The sequence below is a fragment of the Elephas maximus genome, chromosome 1 (assembly GCF_024166365.1).
Source record: "Elephas maximus indicus isolate mEleMax1 chromosome 1, mEleMax1 primary haplotype, whole genome shotgun sequence".
In the NCBI taxonomy this organism is placed as follows: Eukaryota; Metazoa; Chordata; class Mammalia; order Proboscidea; family Elephantidae; genus Elephas; species Elephas maximus.
Window position 1 is genome coordinate 229,933,802 of NC_064819.1, and position 20,043 is coordinate 229,953,844.

The window sequence follows — 20,043 nt, forward strand, 5'->3', positions numbered from 1 at the left end:
ACATCCCAACCAAGGACTAATCCATCACAAACTGAGCCAGGACATTGTGACCAGTGCCTGGCCAAAGGAACTGGAAGCCCTTCAGGTTTTCTAGTCTCTGATGCAGCAGTAGACACCCAGGGCACCTCCCCACTGCTCCTCTGAAAGCCTGGTATCATCACTGAGAGAGCAGTTGGTCCAGCAGCTTGCCAAGCAGTCCTTTTCAGTTACTTAACTTTATGATTTAAATGTAGCTCGAACTCCCAATCAATAAGAAAGTTCTTGTGTTCCTATGTCCAGTTAGACAGATGTGAAAATTAATGTACAAATCCTTTACTGTTGAATTGGTCAGAATCACAAGGTGAATTTAAGGAACTCTACTGTGGTCAGATGGGTTTCCACAGTAGAGTATCACTCTTTACAACTGGCAGAGTCGATAATAACAATAACTACCATTTTTTTAGTGTTCTCTACATGCTATGTCATAGGATCAGCCTTGTACAGGGAGTTCAGAGCCAGACTGTCTGGGTTCAAATCCAGACTGTGTCACTACCTACCTGTTGCCGTCAATTCCAACTCATGGCGATCCTATAGGACGCAGTAGAACTGCCCCCATGTGGTTTCCAAGGAGTTGCTGGTTGATTCTAACTCCCAACCTTTTGGTTAGCAGCCTAGCTCTTAACCATAGCGCCACCAGGGCTCCTGTGTCACTAACTAGCTGTTATTTAATCTCCCTGGGGTGCAGTTTCCTCATTTGCAGGCTTTATCATTGTTGTTCCATGCCGTTGAGCCGGTTCCAACTCAAAGCAACCTTGTTGTGTACAACAGAACAAAACACTGCCCAGTCCTGCACCTTCCTCACAGTCCCTGCTATGTTTGAGCCTACTGTTGCAGCCGCTGTGTCAATCTATCTCACTGAGGGTCTTCTTTTTCGCTGACCCTCTGGTTTACCAAGCATGATGTCCTTCTCCAGGACTGGTCCCTCCTGATAACATGCCCAAAGTACATGAGACGAAGTCTCGCCATCCTTGCTTCTAAGAAGCATTCTGGCTGTACTTCTTCTAAGACAAATTTGTTCCTTCTGATAGTCCATGGTATCTTCAATATTTTCAACAGCACCATGATTCAAGGCATCAATTCTTCTTTGATCTTCCTTATTCACTGTCCAGCTTTCTTATGGGTATGAGGCAGTTGAAAACACCATGGCTTGGATCAGGCTCACCTTAGTTCTCAAAATGACATCTTTGCTGTTTAACGCTTTACAGGGGTCTTTTGCAGCAGATTTAGCCAATGCAATGTGTCATTTGATTTCTTGACTACTGCTTCCATGGGTGTTGACTGTAGATCCAAGTAAAATGAAATCCTTGACTTTAGTCTTTTCTTCATGTATCAGGGTGTTGCTTATTGGTCCATTTTCTAGGATTTTTGTTTTCTCTAGGTTGAGGTGTAATCCATACTGAAGGCTGTACTCTTTATCTTCATCAGTAAGTACTTCAAATCCTCTTCACTTTCAGCAAACAAGGTTGTGCCATCTGCATAGTGCAGACTATCAGCCTTTCTTCATTCCTGATGCCGTATTCTTCATGTAGTCCAGCTTCTTTGATTGTTTGCTCAGCATGCAGATTGAATAAATATGGTGAAAGGATACAACCCTGACACATACCTTTCCTGACTCTAAACTACACAGCATCCCCTTGTTCTGTTTGAACGACTGTCTCTTGGTCTAGGTACAGGTTCCTCATGAGCACAATTAAGTGTTCTGAAATTTCTGTTGTTTGCAGTGTTATCTGTAATTTATTATGATCCACACAGTTGAATGCCTTTGTATAGTCAATAAAACACAGGTTAACACCTTCCTGGTAATCTCTGCTTTCAGCCAAGATCCATCTAACATCAGCAATGATATCCCTCATTCTATGTCCTCTTCTGAATCTGGCTTGAATTTCTGGCAGTGCCGTGTGTCAATGTACTGCTGCAACCGCTTTTGAATGATCTTCAGCAAAATTTACTTGTGTGTAATATTAATGATATTGTTCGATAATTTCCGCATTTGGTTGGATTACCTTTCTTTGGAATGGGCACAAATATGGATCTCTTCCAGTTGGTTGACCAGGTAGCTGTCTTCCAAGTTTCTTCCTGTAGACCAGCAAGCATTTCCAGTGCTGCATTCATTTGTTGAAACTTCTCAGTTGGTATTCCAGCAGCTCCTGGAGCCTTGTTTTTCGCCAGTGCCTTCAGTGAAGCTTGGGCTTCTTCCTTCAATACCGCTGGTTCCTGATCATATGGTACCTCCAGAAATGGTTGAATGTGGTCTCATTCTTTTTGATATGGTAACTCTGTATTCTTTCCATCTTCTTTTGATGCTTCCTGCATCGTTCAATATTTTGCCCCATAGAATCCTTCAGTATTACAATTCGAGGCTTGAATTTTTTCTTCAGTTCTTTCAGCTTGAGAAATGCTGAGCATGTTCTTCCCGTTTAGTTTTCTATCTCCAGATCTTTGCACGTTTCATTACGCAAAGCTGGGAGGTTGTGGAAACTGCAAAAATCAGCACTTGGGTTTCAGGCAGAGCCCTGGTGGCACAGTAGTTAAGAACTCGGCTGCTAACCAAAAAGTCAGCAGTTCAAATCCACTAGCTGCTCCCTGGAAACCCTATGGGGTAGTTCTACTGTGTCCTATAGGGTCACTTGGAATCAGAATCAACTCACTGGCAACGGGATTGGTTTTTTGAGTTTCAGGCAAATCTTCCTGGAGGAGATGACATCTGAGCAGAATGTTAAGGAGAAGTTACAATGAATCAGTCACCCACACGTGGGAGGGTGTTCCAGGCAGAGCACGCACAGAAGCACAGGCAGACGTGGGTGAAACAGCTTGGGGTGGGCAGGGAGGAAGGACCTCAGTGTTACTAGGGTGTATATAGGGGGAGCTAAGGTCAGAAACCCTGGTGGTGTAGTGGTTAAGAGCTATGGCTGGTAACCAAAAGATCGGCAGTGCGAATCCACCAGGTGCTCCTTGGAAACCCTATGGGGCAGTTCTACTCGGTCCTACAGGGTCACTGAGTCGGAATTGATTTGACAGCAATGGGGTGTGGTAGGAGAGGTGTGCGTGAACGGCCTTGAGTGCCTTCTAACCAGCCAGGATTTTGTCGTGTAAATGGAGAGCCTTGAGTAGAGAGTGATCAGGCTGGCTGCAGTGGAGGAGGCCTGGGGGTCATGGGGGCGGGGAGGCAGGGAGATCAGAGTAAGACCAGGTGACAGAGGGGCTGGCCAGGACAGCAGAGGCAGGTTTAGAAAAAAGACAACAGTGCCAGACTGATGGCGCAATGGGTAAGCCCTTGGTTTCTAACCAAAATTTGGTGGTTCAAACCCACCCAGTGGCTCCGCAGGAAAAAGACCTGGCGATTTGCTCCCATAAAGATTACAGCCAACAAAACCCTGTAGGGCAGTTCTACCCTGTCACGTGAGGTTGCTGTGAGTTGAAAATCTTCTTGACAGGACCTGACCACAACAGCAGCAGACGTGGGGTGTGGGGAGAGGGAGAAGCCTGGACTGCCTTTCAGCTGGTGACAGGATGAGGACGGGAAGTAGAAGTGGAGGCACAGGGGAGGGGAAGCTGATTTCCACTTCGGACGTGCGGAATTTGAGTGCTAGTGGATACCTGGGGACGGTGGGGTGGGGTGCCCAGCAGGTAGCTGGATCCAAAGTCGAGGAGTGTCTGCTTCCTCACGTTTATGAAGGAATGGCACAGTTTATAGAAGTCACTTTGAAGTAGCAGAGATGCGAATCCATTTCACTGGTCTAATTGGACACAGTGAGGATAATAGAATATGATGATTCTCAAAAGCAATTGAAGGAAAAACTTTGCAAATAGACAGATTTAAGTATTCAACACCGTGGGGAACGGTAGAGAGAGAGCAGGACTGGGGATCGGAGGACCTGGGATCGAGTACCGGCGGGGCCCCTTCTGGGCTGTGTGACCTTAGCCTCTACTACCGTTAGTCGTTGACTTGATTCCAGCTCATGGCGCCCCCATGTGTGTCAGAGCAGAACTGTGCTCCACAGGGGTGATTTCAATGACTTCAGAAGAGATCACCGGGCCTTTCTCCTGAGCTGCCTCTGGGTGGGTTCCAGCCTCCAACCTTTCGGTTAGCAGCCGAGCGCATTGTCCGTTTGTACCACCCCAGGACTCCCGCTTAACTTTACATGCCTTAACTTCCTACACTGTAAAATGAAGATGGAGCTACTTGTGTCCACCTCCCTGGACTGTGGTTGGAATTGACTGAAATCTTGTCCGTTTCATCTTCTCATCACCAGTTTTTAACATCCACCCACTGCCATCGAGTCGATTCCAACTCATACCGACCCTATAGGACAGAGTAGAACGGCCCCATAGAGTTTCCAAGGAGCGCCTGGCAGATTCGAACTGCTGACCTTCTGGTTAGCAGCCATAGCACTTAACCACTGTGCCACCAGGGTTTCCGTTTATAACATAGGGCCTGGCATGTAGTAGGTGTTCCGTGGGGGTCACGTAGTAAAACTACAGAGAGAGGAAATGGTGGTTCAGCTGAGTATCTGTGAAGGTTCTCCTCATGGGGACACACTCACAGAAGGTTCTTAACCAATATTTGTCCCTTTCTTCCTTTCTGCATTCCTTCCTTCTTCCAATTTTGTCACATTTTAAAAAGGCTCCACTCTGAATGTGGAAGTAGGATCTGGAAGGAAGGAGTTTCTCTTGGGTACAGTGACACGGCAAAGTGGCTTCATGCAGCAATTGGCTTGGTAGGATAAAATTAGCCCAGGAGCCAAAAGATCAGAGATCGGAGATGTTTTCTCCATGAGACACAATAGGCGAAGGGTCACTGAGCTTTCCCAAGGACTATGAAAAATTCCCAGACCTGAGGAGGGAATTACAGACTCTAAAACGTGAAAAGAAATCTGCAAAATCAAAATCAACAAATGTTTAATGTGTATGAAACGCACGGCTCTGTCAACAGCATTAATTGCTAAATTCAGCCTTCATGAAAATTCCATTACATCTTAGAAATGATTTGTAGATGAGTTTTTCCCCACTTCGTAAGAATTCCCAAGTACACATGTGATTACATAGACATCATTACCAGTTATAGCGTAAATGAGTTACTCATGAAGAGTTTGAAAAGCAAAATTATAAAGTCTAATTGACTTGAAATCCCCAGTCCTTTCTGTCTCACCGTGATGCTTTTGTTATGAGGAACTCACGTTTATATCCTGGGTCGAGTGGGGAGAAACCTTTTTGGTCCCAAGGCTCCCATCCACTGCTTGGGAGTGCCCCAAATTCACCCAGATTAGAACATCTTCAGGAGAGGCAAAACCTAAAAGCTCTCCTGGGGTAAAGGATGAGATGCGCACTGAGTGGCCCACAGGACAGAACCAGGACCACAGGATGGCCCAGGGAGACAGAGCCTGCCCAGTCCAAGAAGGAACTCAGGGTGCGTGGTGGACAGAGAAGTCCAGGCTGGGGAGTCGAGCATAATGTTCTCCGTTGGTGGGAGGGGCTGACTGTTGACCCTTAGGGTCCTTTCCAGTCCGACCCCATCTGGCAGACTCTGCTGTATCATCCAGGGCGGCTGCCATCTCCCTGTTCGCTCTTGTCACTGGGCCAATATAACGTGCCAGATAATGTTTCATTCTGCCGTGCTTCAGTGCTGTTTGTTCAACACGATATCCTCAGTGTCTAGAATAGTTCCTGTGGTAGTTTGTTTCATTAAATGAGAGATCAGTTGATCAATCAATTGATTGATTGATTATGGGCTAAGTGCTTTACATACATTATTATCTCATTTAACCCTCATAAAACCATCTGCTGTGGGTGTTCTAATTGCCCCTCTGAGGAGACCGAGGCACAGGGATGTTGACATAGCTCATCAGTTGGTGAGCTGAGATTTCATCGCTGGCAGTGTGACTCCTAGGGGAGTGCCCTTCTCAGCACTATCCCAGTTGTCTCCCAGGCAGGAAGGTCTTCAGGTAGAGTAGAGTGCTACGAAGGATCTTCCCAGGGCTGAGGAAGTCACACCACACAGGCTTTCTTTGCAGAGGGATCCACGGGTAGTCACAGAACAAGCAGCCCCAGTGGCGTAGCAGTTAATCGCTCGACTGCTAACTGAGAGATTGGCAGTTGAAACCCACCCAGCAGCTCCACAGGACAAAGACCTAGTGATCTACTCGCATAAAGATTACAGCCTAGAAAAACCTATGGTGGCAACCCAACTGTGTCACATGGGGTCACTACGAGTCGAAAGTGACTTGACAGCACCTAACAACAACAGCAAATCACAAAACCAGGCTTGGGAACTTCTAACCTGCAGCTTGATCTGCTCTGATACAAATCACAGTGTTAATCAAATGAGTTAACTTGTTTTTTTTTTTTTTAATCTCCACCTGCTCCCCACCTCAAAACCGTGTTGCAGCCCTTCAGCGCAGTCTAGAAGAGATCAGGCAGATAGGAGATCAGGCAAGGATTTGTTGGGTGGGAATACATCAGCATCCAAGTGAGTCATTGATCTGGTCCCAGGATGATCTCCACTATTACACTGCTTGGAGGGCATTCAGCTTCTAGGATCTGAAAGTTACCATTTTCCATCAAATGGGGACATTTTTGACCATTAACCAAAAAAACAAACCCAATGCCATCAAGTCAATTCCAAACTCATAGTGACCCTATAGGACAGAGTAGAACTGCACCATAGGATTTCCAAGGAGTGGCTGGTGGATTCGAACTGCCATCCCTTTGGTTAGCAGCTGTAGCTGTCAACCACTGCGCCACCAGGGCTCCATGGGACATGATTACTCTGACCTAAAACCATTTCCAGTGCTTACCTTGAAGGAGGAGAACACAGATTTAGCAGCAGACTCAACATGTTCATTTGGAGAAGAAAGAAAAGCTGGAGGGAAAGCAGTTCTAGAAGTCTGTGGTCACATTTGTTGCCATCATTTATGTTAGGACCAGTGTCCAGATCAGAAAGGGACTTCCTGAACGATAGGAAAAGTAGTCCTAGGGAAATATGCAGTATTTTAGAAATTGGAGGTAAAGGCTTCATAAGTCTTAGTTAAACACCCTGCTATTTCAGGACAGCAAAATTCACCAACTATTGGTAGACAACTGGCATCAAAGTACCCCCTGAGGGTATTTATTATCTCACGAATAGGAAAACTCGCTGCTGATTTACTAGGTTAGGGTGCTGGTGGCTACGTAGCACCCGTGTAATCTTCCCTCTACTACGGAGGGAGAAGTAACGAAGTGGCATTGAAAGCACTAAAATGGCGCACGTGACCCCAAGCACAGCTTTTGTCACCTGTACTCCTGTGAGATTCTGAGAGGCCAGACTCGGATTACAGGCAGATCCTCCCACTATCACTGAGGAGTGTATTGCATCATTCCTGTTCCCTGTTACGACCTAGCATTGACGTTCTTTTCACGGAGCACGGTCATGCCACCCAGTCAAGGTCCAGTTTTGTGTGTGTATCTCATTATATTATCAAATGGGTGGTGGTGGTGGTGGTTGTGTGTTTCTGTCAAGTCCATTCCAACTCATGGTGACCCCTTTTGTGTCCAAGTAGAATTGTGCTCCAAAGGGTTTTCAGTGCCTGGTTTTTCAGAACTAGAACGCCAGGCCTTTCTTCTGAGGCACCTCTAGATGAACTCAAATCGCCAGCCCTCCATTAGCAGATGAGCACGTTAACCGTTTGCACCACCAAACGACTGAAGTTGATGTAAATAGCTGGTACTTCTAGCTGCAGAGATCCTTCGGGATTATGGTTCTAAATGCAAAAATAGTAACACACCATGTAGTCGTTGGAATTTTTTTTTTAGAACATGGTTTACTCTGTTTGCTTAACCTAATACTTTAAATCCCTCTTAATCTAGTATCTATCATGAGAAGACTAAACCCAGCAGCTACATGACTGATTCAAGTAGTCTTACAGAAAAATCTGGTACAGTAAAAAAAAAAACACCTTAGCAAACTTAAATGATAATGCTAAATAAAAGGACGCTCTGGCGTCCCCTGGCTCTCCACTTTGAGCAGGCTTTAGAAGTTCACGATGTTTTCATAAGCACAGGTGAGCACTGGTAAACTCACGGAAAGGGCCTCGTCGCCAGGCAGAAAGAAACAATCCCCAACGTGAATACTTGTGACAGAATTGGAGCAAAATAACCATTTCATTCACTCCTAACTTGTATACAGACCACCTAGAAAATTCATAGCTTTGCATTTTGCAGCATTGAATCTGTACACTAGGTTTATTCCAGACAAGAAGTCAGCTAGGGTCAAGTAAAATGTTTTCCAGCACAAGCCATGCCACTTGAAAATCTGCAGAGACAAAAACGCAGTTGTCTGTGCCATTGTTTGGATGTTAACAGTAAGTGGTAATGTGTGTGACATCAGAGCTTCCGGAGCCATAAACTGCTTTGCAAGTGAGATGCCGGAGGCTTCATTTGAGCCGTAAATCAGCCGTCACAGCGACTTACCACAACTACGGCAAACGCCTCAGCACTCCTGACACTCAGATTTTTACGCTGGCAGCTCAGCTCTGACTGGGCATCAAGCTTCTATTCTATTACTATTGACTAGTTGGCCCATTTTTTACCTGAAAAAAATAATTTCATATGGTTTAACCAAATGTTGGACAAATACAAACTTCTGAAGAGTTATTCTGGAATGAAAACGTGAGAGACTTTCTCAAGTGCTGTTTGTAGTCGATGGACTGTCCCTGTCAAATATCTGGGTGCTTATTTGTTATTCCTGAAGATTATAGAACTGACTAGATCAATTAAATGTGCCACAGGGCTTTGCAGCCATGGTGACACAGTGGCTAAGAGCTCAGCCGCTAACCAAAAGGTGGGCAGTTCGAATCCACCAATTGCTCCTTGGAAAGCCTATGGGGCAATTCTACTGTGTCCTGCAGGGTTACTATGAGTCGGAATTGACTCGATGGCAGTGGGTTTGGTTTTTCTGGTTTACCTAGTGGCAAGAGAGGAGCGTGAGCAGTAAGGTCTCCCTCTACTGGTCTTCAAGGGAAAAGCCAGGAATGGGGAGGTCGTGGAGGGAAAAAGGGCTCAAGGGAGGAGAAAAAAAGGAGGGAGAGAGGAAGGAGAAGAAGGAAAAAAAAGAGGAGGGAAAAAGGGGAAATGGGAGGGAAACATGAAAGGAAAGGATGGGGAGGGGAGAGGGAAGGAGAACCAGTGAGGCCTGACAGAAAGAAAACTAAGACAAATCAAGAAACGAGCAAATAAGAGTCAGAAGAAAAGGTTGAAAGAAGTGGCGTAAAAATGCTGCTTGTAGGTCACCTTCACCAAACCAAAAGCCAAACCCATTGCCATTGAGTCCATTCCAACTCATAGCGACCCTATAGGACAGAGTAGAATTGCCCCATAGGGTTTCCAAGGCTGCAGATCTTTATGGAAGCAGACTTCCACACCTTTCTCTCGCAAAGCGGCTAATGTGTTTGAACTGCAGACCTTCCAGTCAGTGGCTGAGAGCTTAACCACTGTGCTACCAGGGCTCCCCTGTCATCTCCACAGTCACCCTGAAATAGTGGCCATTTCTCCCATGAGGGTCTCAAATGGGACTGGCAGCCATGAAGGTTTAGCAGACACCCTTGTTGAAATTTTGGAGAGTGGGAACTGAGGAAAAGCACTGACCCTTCTTTTTTTCTTTTTTCGTATTGGAATCTCCCCACGTCGTTTGACATTTGTCTGTTTTGTTTTGCTTTTTTTTCCAAGGAGGAGTTGTTTAAACAGGCAACGTTAATACTATGGGAAGCATAAATTCCAGTGGATGGTCATTGCCTTGTCCTTGGTTGGAATTTGATAGAATACTGTAGTCTTCCATTTCAATGTCCCGTGTGAGCCAATAGGAGATTTATATGGGAGATTCCCTGTGGAAAAAAGGCTGCTCTCTGGGTACCACAGATGGGCTTGTCCTTCTAGATGGAAATCCATTTGTATGTGACAGACTGCTGCCAAAGTTATGAGATAAAAGCAGGATTGAGACACACAAGTTGATGGTCCCAGTAACTGTCCTCACTCGTGTCCCTGCCACAAGGTAAACTGTGAGCACAAGAGGAGCAGAGAGTTATTATATGAAATAATATAGATATGTGAATATTTAACAAGTAAGCAGCCCCCATAACAGGGGAAGTATTATAATGGTATTGGAGGGACAGCCATTTTTTAAGATGTTTAAACAAATCAAATGTAGAAGAGGGACTTAAAGTCAGATAATACAAGTCAGGGTTGGATACAGGGTTGGACTTCTGGATTTTTGTTTTTTTAATAGTAGCTCAGGCTAAATTTTTTTCTTTCTCATAATTTAGTCCTTAAGCTTTACCCCTGACAAACTAGAAGGGCGTTTTCCACAGGATTCTGGCCACTGAGGCTGCACGCAGGGTCTGTTCCAGGTTTAACATGTCCTCAATCTGGCCGTGGTAAAGCCAATAAATGTGTACAGGAGCGGATCCAGGTGGGAGGGGCCTAAGCCATATGTAATGGGGGGGGTCATCTTTAAGAGAAAAAAAAAAAGGAGTATGCAAAGAACAAGGTCTGAGAAGGGCCATGCAAATGAGAGGCCCTGAGGCTTAAGCTTCATTGTTGTTGTTGTTATTTACCACTGAGCTGGCCCCGACTCAGGGTGGCTTCACGTACAGCGGAGCAAAACACTGCTCTTTCCATCTTCCTGCTCATTAGTATGCATGAGTCTATTGTCGCAGCCACCTTGCATTTCGGGTGCCTTCCAGCCTGGGGGCTCATCTCCCAGTACTATATCAAACAATGTTGTGTTGTGATCCATAGGATTTTCACTGGCTAGTTTTTGGAAGGAGATCACCAGGCCTTTCTTCCTAGTCTGTCTTAGCCTAGAAGCTCCACTGAAGCCGGTCCACCATGGGCGACCCTGCTGGTATTTGGCATCGCCTCCAGCATCATCACAACATGCAAGTGGCCATAGTATGACAAACTGACAGAGGGGTGGTGGAAGCTCCATTAGCTTCATAGTAAATCCATCTCTAGGTACATGTTATCTTTGCTTTAAGTCAGCAGAGTGATGTTAATAGCCTAAAGCCTCTCACTGCACATCAAACTCTACATCTACCCAGTGCACATGAGCCGTAAGGAACTTAACTGACCGATATTGGCAGCTACTTCGTTCCAGGCAAGAGAAAAGGGGGAATTAGTGGAGTGAGAGCAAAGGAGAGTCTGGTCAAAAGAGGAAAGGAGAGAGAGAGAGTGGTGGGCAGAGCCCACCTCATTCCCTCATGGCTTGCACCACATGCCCCGAAATACCCTTCCAGCTCCTTCACCAGCTGCTGTCCAGTTGATCCCAGTTAACACACTCAGCTGCTAACTGAGGTTCAGCTCTACACAGAGGCTCCTCAGAAGAGAGGCCTGGCGATCTACTTCTGAAAAACCAGCCACCGAAAACCCTATGAGGCACAGTTCTACTCCGACACACACAGGCACCATGAGTCGGGATCACATTTCTCCAAGTTGTCAGGCCCCCCAGCTCTTCTGAAACCTACCCACCGCTCCAGGAAGGGTTTGCAGAACTGTAAGAGATCCATGGTCAGTGGTCAGAAATGTGGTTTTTTTGCCACGTGAGTAAAATGAAACAAAGGACACAAGATGTAATATGATTTAAGAACCTTTAGAAGGAAAGGAAATACCTTCTAAAACGCTGGCATTCTCTTCCGTAGTTAGAAGCACACCATGGGAGCTCACTGGGTATTGAGTTAAGAAGCTCCAGTGGTTATTGAAACAATGAAAAACTAGCACTAGGAGGCTGGTCCTGGGGCGTCTATGCAGCCGTCTGATCCGCCCCTCACAGGCTTCTGTTATTTCTGTATTTTTAAAACGTGATAAAAAAGGGTTTTCTGCACATAAGAAACAGCCACCTGAGACATCACGATGTGGGTAGTGCGAGCCTCTGGCTGTCCACATGATTGTTTTCAAATCACGTCCTCTCTGCAGACAAGGGCCAGGAGCGTTCTATCCTGTGCTAGCCTGTTGGTCCCTGGCGACATATTAGTCTGCGCGGGTTACGTAAGTGCTGCTTAGTTGCCATCAGGTCAGTTCTGACTCGTGGCGACCCCGTATGTGCGGAGTAGAACTGCTCCATAAGGTGTTCAAGGCTGTGACCTTTAGGAAGCAGATCTGTCTTCTGAGGCACCTCTGGGTAGGTTTCAACCACCCACTTTTAGACTAGTTTATGGAGCCCTAGTGGTGCAATGGTTAAGAGCTATGGCTGCTAACCAAAAGGCTAGCAGTTTGAATCCACCAGCCGCCCCTTGGAAACCCTCTGGGGCAGCTCTACTCTGTCCTGTAGGGTTGCTATGAGTCGGAATGACTCAACGGCAGTGTTGTTTGTTTGTTTTAGTCGCATGCTTAACTGTCTGTGCCACCCAGGGGCTCCGTATGTAAGGGCCAGGTGCCGCTATTTACTGGGTGCTGAATTTACCTCCAGCCGAAACCAGCTTCTTGTGCATGCTCATGGCCACCTGTCTGACTAGATGAGCACTAACGAGTCTTTCTCTTCTCACCTTCCGCCCTCCCCTCCCCACCCTGCCCCTTCCCACCTCCTCTCCTCTTCTCTCTGCTGGCTCCCGCCGCCCTCCAGTGTGACCAAGACCAGTGCATTCAGAGCACCAAATTCGTTTTACAGGCCGCAGCCACGCCCTTGCTGCAGAGCGAGCCCAGCCTCACCAGCGACGAGCTGCACCTGCCGGGGAAGGCCAGCCTGGGCACACCCTGCACCAGCCTGACACTGGGCCAGCCCACACCGCCCTCCTCCATGCCCAACCTCTCCTCGGAGGCCGCGCTCACCGGCGTGCTGCCGCTGAAGGAGGAGCCCGTGGGCCACCAGTTCCTGACGCCCGAGGAGGCGCCCTCTCCGCCCCGGATGCTGGCGGCAGGCAGCCCCCTGGCCCACAGCCGTACCATGCACACGCTGGGCCTGGCCAGCCAGGACTCTCTGCACGAGGACTCCGTGCGTGGCCTGGTCAAGCTCAGCTCCGTGTGACCCTCCCTCACCTCCGCTCCGGAGTGACAGGTGGAGGACGCCAGCAGAGGGATGGCGTGCCAGTGACCTTGCCGTGACTACAAGCTAAGACTCCCACCTGCCAGGTGCAGGTGACAACTCCAGGTCCAGGGCTGATAGTGACCACTTCAAGAGTAAAAGGATCTAGGCTTGATGGCGGGGGACAAAGAGGGGAGGACCCAGATGCTTCTTACTGGTTTGTTGGATTGGAATTTTCTTCCCCACCCTGACCACTTTGATGAGAATGAAAATAGAGAAGGAGCTATTTTCAGACGTTTTGGATATGAAGGGTGGGCAGAGGGAGGGCGGTGCCTCCGGCCGGCAGAATCCCCATCTGGAAGTTATGCTGTTCGCTTCCTTTGTGACATAGCACGTGAGGTTTATGACACGTGTAGCCAGATGGAAATGCACGTAAGTGTTATGCTACTAATACTTGCAATAGACAATTGCCATTCCATTTGTTAATTAAAAAAAAAAAAGCCTAAAGGGAAAAAAGAGACCAGCTGGGGGTTTGCATGCCACACCGCAGTGTGTGCTACAGTGGTGTTGGTATTCAAAAGGAAATGCTGCTGTTGTCTTTCTCATTTTGTGATTATCCAAGTGCTGTTTTATTGGAAGACAGTGCAACGTACCGAGACTAATGAACGAAGCCATCGTTTGTCAACTCGTTCAGGTTAATGATTCTTGGAGAGGTAGTGCCTGGGCTCCCCAGGGCCACTGGGCGTTGGTCATATTTAGTCTCATTTAACCTTCTGTTTAGATAAGGTATTGTGTTGTGCCATACCCACCACGGAGTCTTCACCTCCTTGTGTGTGAAACTTCCTGTGGACGTCCAATAAAATGACCTCCTCTGTGATTCTGTATCTGCGTACAGTTCTCCTTAACAGCTTAAATGAAAACAATCTGGATGGCCTGCTAAGAGTTTATTTTTAGTAAAGTGTCTTGAGCAAGGAATGACGTCCCTGGGTGGCACAGGCAGCTTCTGATTGACTGCTAACCTAAAGGTTGGCAGTTCGAACCCACCCAGCATTGCCACAGAACAAAGTTCTCGTGATCTACTTCCCTAAAGATTACAGCCAAGAAAACCCTGTGGAGCTCGGTTCTGCTCTGTAATGCATGGGGTTTCACCATGAGTCTGAACCTACTCGGTGGCAACAGGTTTCAGCAAGAGATGAGCTGAGAACAACCAAAACTCAAATCTTTGAATTGTGGGATATCTAAGGGATGAGTTCTAGAGAAGAGAGTAGCTTTCCGTCAGTCGTTTCTTCAGCCATCTCTTTTGGATGCAGTCTTAGAGGAATTTAGTGGAGTCCTGGTGACGAAGAGGTTAAGAGCTCAGGCTGCTAACCAAGAGGTCAGCAGTTTGAGTCCACCAGCCACTCCTTGGAAACCCTGTGGGGCAGCTCTGCTCAGTCCTAGGAGGTCCTATGAGTCAGAATCGACTCGACAGTAAAATGGGTTTAGTTTTTGGTTTGGGGGTGGTGCAAATGGTTAACATGCTCAGCCGCTAACTGAAAAGTGAAGTTCAAGTCCACCCAGGGGCACCTCAGAGGAAAGGCCTGGCAATCTATTCTGAAAAAATCATCCATTGACAACCCTGTGGAGCACAGTTCTATTCTGACACACATGGGGTCGCCTTGAGTCAGGGTTGACTCAACCGCAACTTGTTTTGTTTTCAAGGAATTTGCCTTACCCGTACTGATTGCCGCACAGGTAGTGGGAGAGGATGCTTGGGGAGAAGGGGCACTGTTAAGGCCCCTCTGCCTGTGTTAATGGGTCACCAGATCTCAGGAGGGCCACACGAGGTCCTGGTAAAGGTACCAGAGGAGGAGAAACCAACTTAAGATTTGAGCTGAGACCATAGGGGTCAGCATTCGTAGCTAGGCACTAATCAGAATAGAATTAGGAAAATTACCTCTTCATTCTTCTGAATTTATCATCTAGAAGGGAACCGGCTTTTAGGGAGTAAGTCATTTTGGAGGCAGCTGCAGGGGGCTTAGCAGGTCCTTAGCTGGCTTCCACCCAGATGATAAATGCAGCCGCCAAATCCACTCAAGTGCAAAAGAACACACTTGCTCCTTCCTTCCCTGTGAAGGACAAGGTGCATTGAGCAGGAAGCCTCAGATGAGTGCATTTATGGAAAAAGACTTTCTCCTGAGAAAGAGATGCAGTTTTATATAAAAGGAAAGGAGGAAAAAGGAGGGGGAGGGAAAAGCACAGTTTCAAGTTTTATTTGGAATAAAGCCAGCTCTTTGCAGGTCAAAAAACCTGTGCTGAAAAAAACTGCAGAATTCTTGCATCATGATATCGCTGAGCCGTCTTTATTTTCCACGCTGCATACGTGTCTAGAAAATGGAACAGGCAACTTGTGAGTGGCCGGGTTTTATTTTTTGGACCTCCTCACAACTTGTACCCAATTGTAACATCCCACTGAGGGACACAGCCCCTCCTTCCCCCCACGCACACACACACTCAGGCCCTCAGACACCAACTCCCAGTGACACCTAGTACAGATAGCCTGAGGGCAAAAGTAACAGACCCTAACTCATTGCTGTACAGACTCACCATGTGTCTTCCACAACTTCCCAACCCCCTCTGTGCCTTCCCTACTTCCACCTGCCCCCTAGAGAGGCCCCAAGAGAGGGGTGACTCAGTGGGGTGACCCAAGCCAGGCTCAGTCCTGACTCTGCCATCATTCCCAGTTTCTCACCTGGAAAACCAGGACTGTGGGCGTTAAGGGCTTCCATTTCCAGGAGCTTCTAATTCAGTGGTTGCTGGCTTCCCATGGCCAGCCCTTCTTCCGTCTCACTGTGAAAAAAATCCAAGAAGCAAGGACCATTAGTCCCTTGTCTTTGCAGAATGAATATTTAATATTTATTATCGACCCTCACCCCACCCCCAACCTGTGACCCCTGCATGTATTTGAAACCATTTATCCAAGAGGAAATTGGGAATTTTGGTGAAATGAAGAGAGGCTGTTTAGGGTCAAGAGGGAGATTAAATTGAATGGGCCAATTTGCTAAGACAGTTAACTGCCAAGACAATTAAGAACCCAAACCAGAGAGAGGCCCACAGCCCATGACTGGCTCGGAGAAGAACCAAGAGTCTGAGGAATGAAGATCAATGTGTTCCAGTAGCTTCCTCCTTCCTGTTGTCGGGGGAGAGCTGACCTTGGGGGGCACTTGGTGGCAATGGTTCTGCATTTCCCATTAACTGATGGATTTTTTAAAATGTTGAGTGGTCACGTCTAGCTGTGGCGGAGCAGACTTTGATATTTCTATGTCGTGTCCATGTGCTGCTGGTTGATTGCACACGGGCTCTAAAGAGTAAGATAAATATTTTACCATGCTATTAAATCCTGGGCCATTACCAAACACACTCACTCATTCTGTTGTTTAAAAATTCATCTGCTCTCCTGCTCCCAGAACGCTCAAGGGCGCTGGAAGGCTGAGCTCTGTCTGAATCCCCTGCCGTGAGGACGTAGGCGCAGCCCTGCTTCTGGGGGACACGATGACAAGTCACTCTGTGCCCTGCATTTGTGCTGTTTGAGGGGGGACAATGTTCTTTCAGCTTTCAAGGGCGAGGATTTCAGCCTGTGAGGTCGATGCCGTTTCCCCCTGGGCAGAAAAATGCCAAGGATCAGTTGTGGTCCTCACACAGCATAAAGGCAGCGGCTTTCCATACTTCCCACCTGGGGCCAGCCGTCCGCTCTGTTGTATGTAGGATTGCTGCCTGGGGGTCCACGAGAGGCAGACACCATCTCGTGTGCTGCCTCTGAAGCCCCTTAGTTCTCCATGCCCAGTGCCTTGGCCACCTCTTCAGCGTCAACAGCAAGAAAGATGAATTTGCCAGGAGTGGCCATAGGTGTCCTGGGCACTGTGGCTTGTGGTGACACCTCCAGGGCCCTTGGCACAGCCTTCCCTGGGGTCCCCAGCCTGCCCACCAAGCAAACACTTCTCTGTATCTTGACTGCCCCCTACTGGAGAGCCTCCTGTAAACCACCCTCTTCATGCCGGGAACCAATTGTTTATCAGCCGGGCTCCTGGTTTCTGAGTTGGTTGAAGGTAGCAGCGGCTCCAGGAAATCACTATCGGGAACATTTCCAAAGTCATTTGTCTTTCCTTTATCCAACTTTAGTCCGGGTGCTTCTTAATCAGCTAAGAGAAGGGGAAGAAATATCAAACATACTTTTCTGTTTAATGCCTCACAACTCCTTTGAAGCTGAGCCTAAATCAAATCGATGTTTACATTTTTTATTAAATGCGTATAAGTTGTGGGAGTCTAGTATATTCTTGTCCACGGAAGAGAGACCTTCAAATGTATTCTTATTCCTTCAGGTCCCCGCCACTGCTCTGGATGTCTGTGTACAGCCTTGTACGTTGTTCTCCACGTGACCGCATAAAAAACTCCCTCGCATTATTTCCCTTAAAGCTGTCACTGTCTTACAAGTTATCATTGAAATATTAAATGAGCTGAGCGTCGTTTTCGTTTCAATAAATGTCGAAGATGCTTATAGTTTTGTACATCAGCAAACCCTCCGTCAACTTGCCCCTTGTACAGGGTCCTGCTAATATAGCTGAGGTGGATTTTCAAATCCAAGTGCTTAGTACATTAATCCAGCCATGAAAAATAATTGGGAGATAGAAGATTAGACTGTTTTCTGGGTCAACTGAATTTGCAGCTGCCACAAAACTGGATAAATGGCCTCAGCTGGAATTATGTTTTGATCTCAGAAACCCCAGGAATTACATACAGAAGGGACTGAAAAGCAGAGTGTCTGGTGCTGTTGCCAAGTATTTTCCTTCCATCAAGTGCTGAGTTTTTAAAAGACACTTGGTATTGGTTATGAAGCTAGGAATGAACAATTCTCTTAATTGCCCTTGCTGATTTAAAATGCATAAACTCAGAGACCATCTGGCACAGCCAAGGGGGCAGGTTCACTGGGTTCCATATGTACAGCGGTAGCTTTAGCCTGTAGTAAGACATGACTTTGCAACCTTGCTAACCTTTTTCCCAGGACATCCTGGATTGGTATGTCAATAGCCAAACATTTTGGCATAGAAGAAAAAAAAAAAAGGATTTGAAATTCCAAGTGGATCCAGATCCCTAAGTCTGAAGAATGGCGAATGTGTGTACATAAGAATGCATGTTTGCAGAGATACGTGTGCTTCTTTAAGTGCCTTTCATGTTGTAATCAGTGTTTGCAGGATTGATTTTAAACCTGAAATGAATGAAGAACGCCTTTTCCCCCTTCAATAAACACTGCTAACGGTGGCAAGTGTAAATCTCAGTCTTTATGAGACGGGCACTGTGTAGGTGAGCAAGGTGTGGGGGTGGACAGAATTGACGTGCACTCAATGCTTTTGTACTACGGAGACACCCGTGTGGAAGGCGATGTGGGTTTTCTGACCCCAGATACCCAGACTCCTTCCCTACAGCTGTGGTTCTCAAGTTTTCAATTCACAGATTGCTTTATAGTGATGCAGAACTTCAGACCCTTTAATCCACTGATTTTATATTCCACCTCCTAACTCACACCCCATCCGCATCAAGTGGGGATTGGGTTTGGCTACTGTTAAGAAAATTCTCAGATAACAGTAGCTTAGACAAAAACGTTGTGCAAAATAAGTCCAGAGGTAGGCAATGCAGGGTCAGTGTGGTGGCTCCACAATGTCACCACTCTCCTGGCCTCCTTTCTGCTTTCTGCTCTGCCATTCTTAGCACTGTTTTTCACCCTCGAGTTTACCTCACGGTCACAGATAGCTACTGCAGCTCCAGCCATCAAATCTGTATTCCAGGAAGGAAAAGGAGAAGAAAGGGGGAGGAGCAAAATGAGCACATGACACTTAAGACTGATCCCTTTAAAGACCTTTCTCAGAAACCCCACTCTGATTTCTCCATGGACAAAATTGATGCACATGACCACCCCTACCTGCAAAAGAAGCTGGAAAATATGGTTTAGCTGGGCACATCGTAGCCCCAAATAAAATTTGAATTCAAAGTCCTCCTCTCCTCCAAAAAAAAGCATAAGGTTATTTCATGGTCACAAGATAGCTGCTGCAGCTCCAGCCATCAAATTTATATTCCAGAAGGGGAGAAAAGAAAGGAGGAGGAGCAAAATGGGCACATGACACTTAAGATTGCTCCCTTTAAAGAAAAGCTTTCCCAGAAGCCTCGTGGCTCCTACTCTCACCTGTGCTGTGGACTCCAAACTCTCACCTCCCATCAGACCTCCCTCCCAAGCACTAGACCCACACCTGAGCCAGCTGCCTGTGGGGAGAAAGAGCTCCAGACAGGATGCTGGCCCAATTTGCCTACTCCCCAGCCCTGTAAACTTGGGCAAGTTTTACGGCCTTGGACCTTAGTTCCTTAGTTTTTTAGGGAGACTGCCTCTGTGGTCACTATGTTCTTATTGACTAGATGTTTCTATTTAGATGTCCCATCATTACCCTAAACTCAAAATGCCAAAAATTGAAGTCATTATCTTTCCCTAAACCAGCCCTTATTTCAACCAATGCTTCCCTAGGGTTCTAGGCTTAAAACTCTGAGATAGTTTGTGACTCTTCTTTACTCTGGCGTAGTGGTTAAGAACTACTGCTGTTAACCAAAAGGTCAGCAGTTCGAATCCACCAGGCGGTCCTTGAAAACCTTATGGAGCAGTTCTACTCTGTCCTATAGGGTCGCTATGAGTTGGAATCGACTCAACAGCAATGGTTTTTGTGTTTTTTTTTTGTTTTTTTGCTTTACTCTCTAAGGAGCCCTGGTGGCTCAGTGGTTAAGAGTTCAGCTGCTAACCAAAAGGTTGGCAGTTCAAATCCACCAGCGGCTCCTTGGAAATCCTATGAGGCAGTTCTGCTCTGTCCTGTAGGGTCGCTATGAGTCGGAATGGCAATGGATTTGGTCTGTTTTTGGGTTTTACTCTCAAGATCCGACCTGATGTCTAGTACTGTCGATTCTGCCCTGACAACATCCCTCAGACCTGCTTCCCATTTTACTGC

The 20,043-nt window shown here is 46.9% G+C and overlaps 1 protein-coding gene across 2 annotated transcripts in view; it reads left to right on the forward strand.

Annotated features, from left to right (window-relative positions):
• ZDHHC14 (zinc finger DHHC-type palmitoyltransferase 14) overlaps positions 1-18,346 on the forward strand; it is a 348,932-nt gene extending 330,586 nt beyond the window's left edge. Inside the window, exon 9 of one of the 2 annotated variants that reach the window (XM_049904518.1) lies at positions 12,626-18,346. In XM_049904518.1, the coding sequence (XP_049760475.1) occupies positions 12,626-13,027 (402 nt within the window). In that variant the 3' untranslated portion in view covers positions 13,028-18,346. The remainder of the gene's footprint in view (positions 1-12,625) is intronic. The other variant, XM_049904527.1, reaches the window with a different exon arrangement.
• Positions 18,347-20,043: the final 1,697 nt, after the last annotated feature.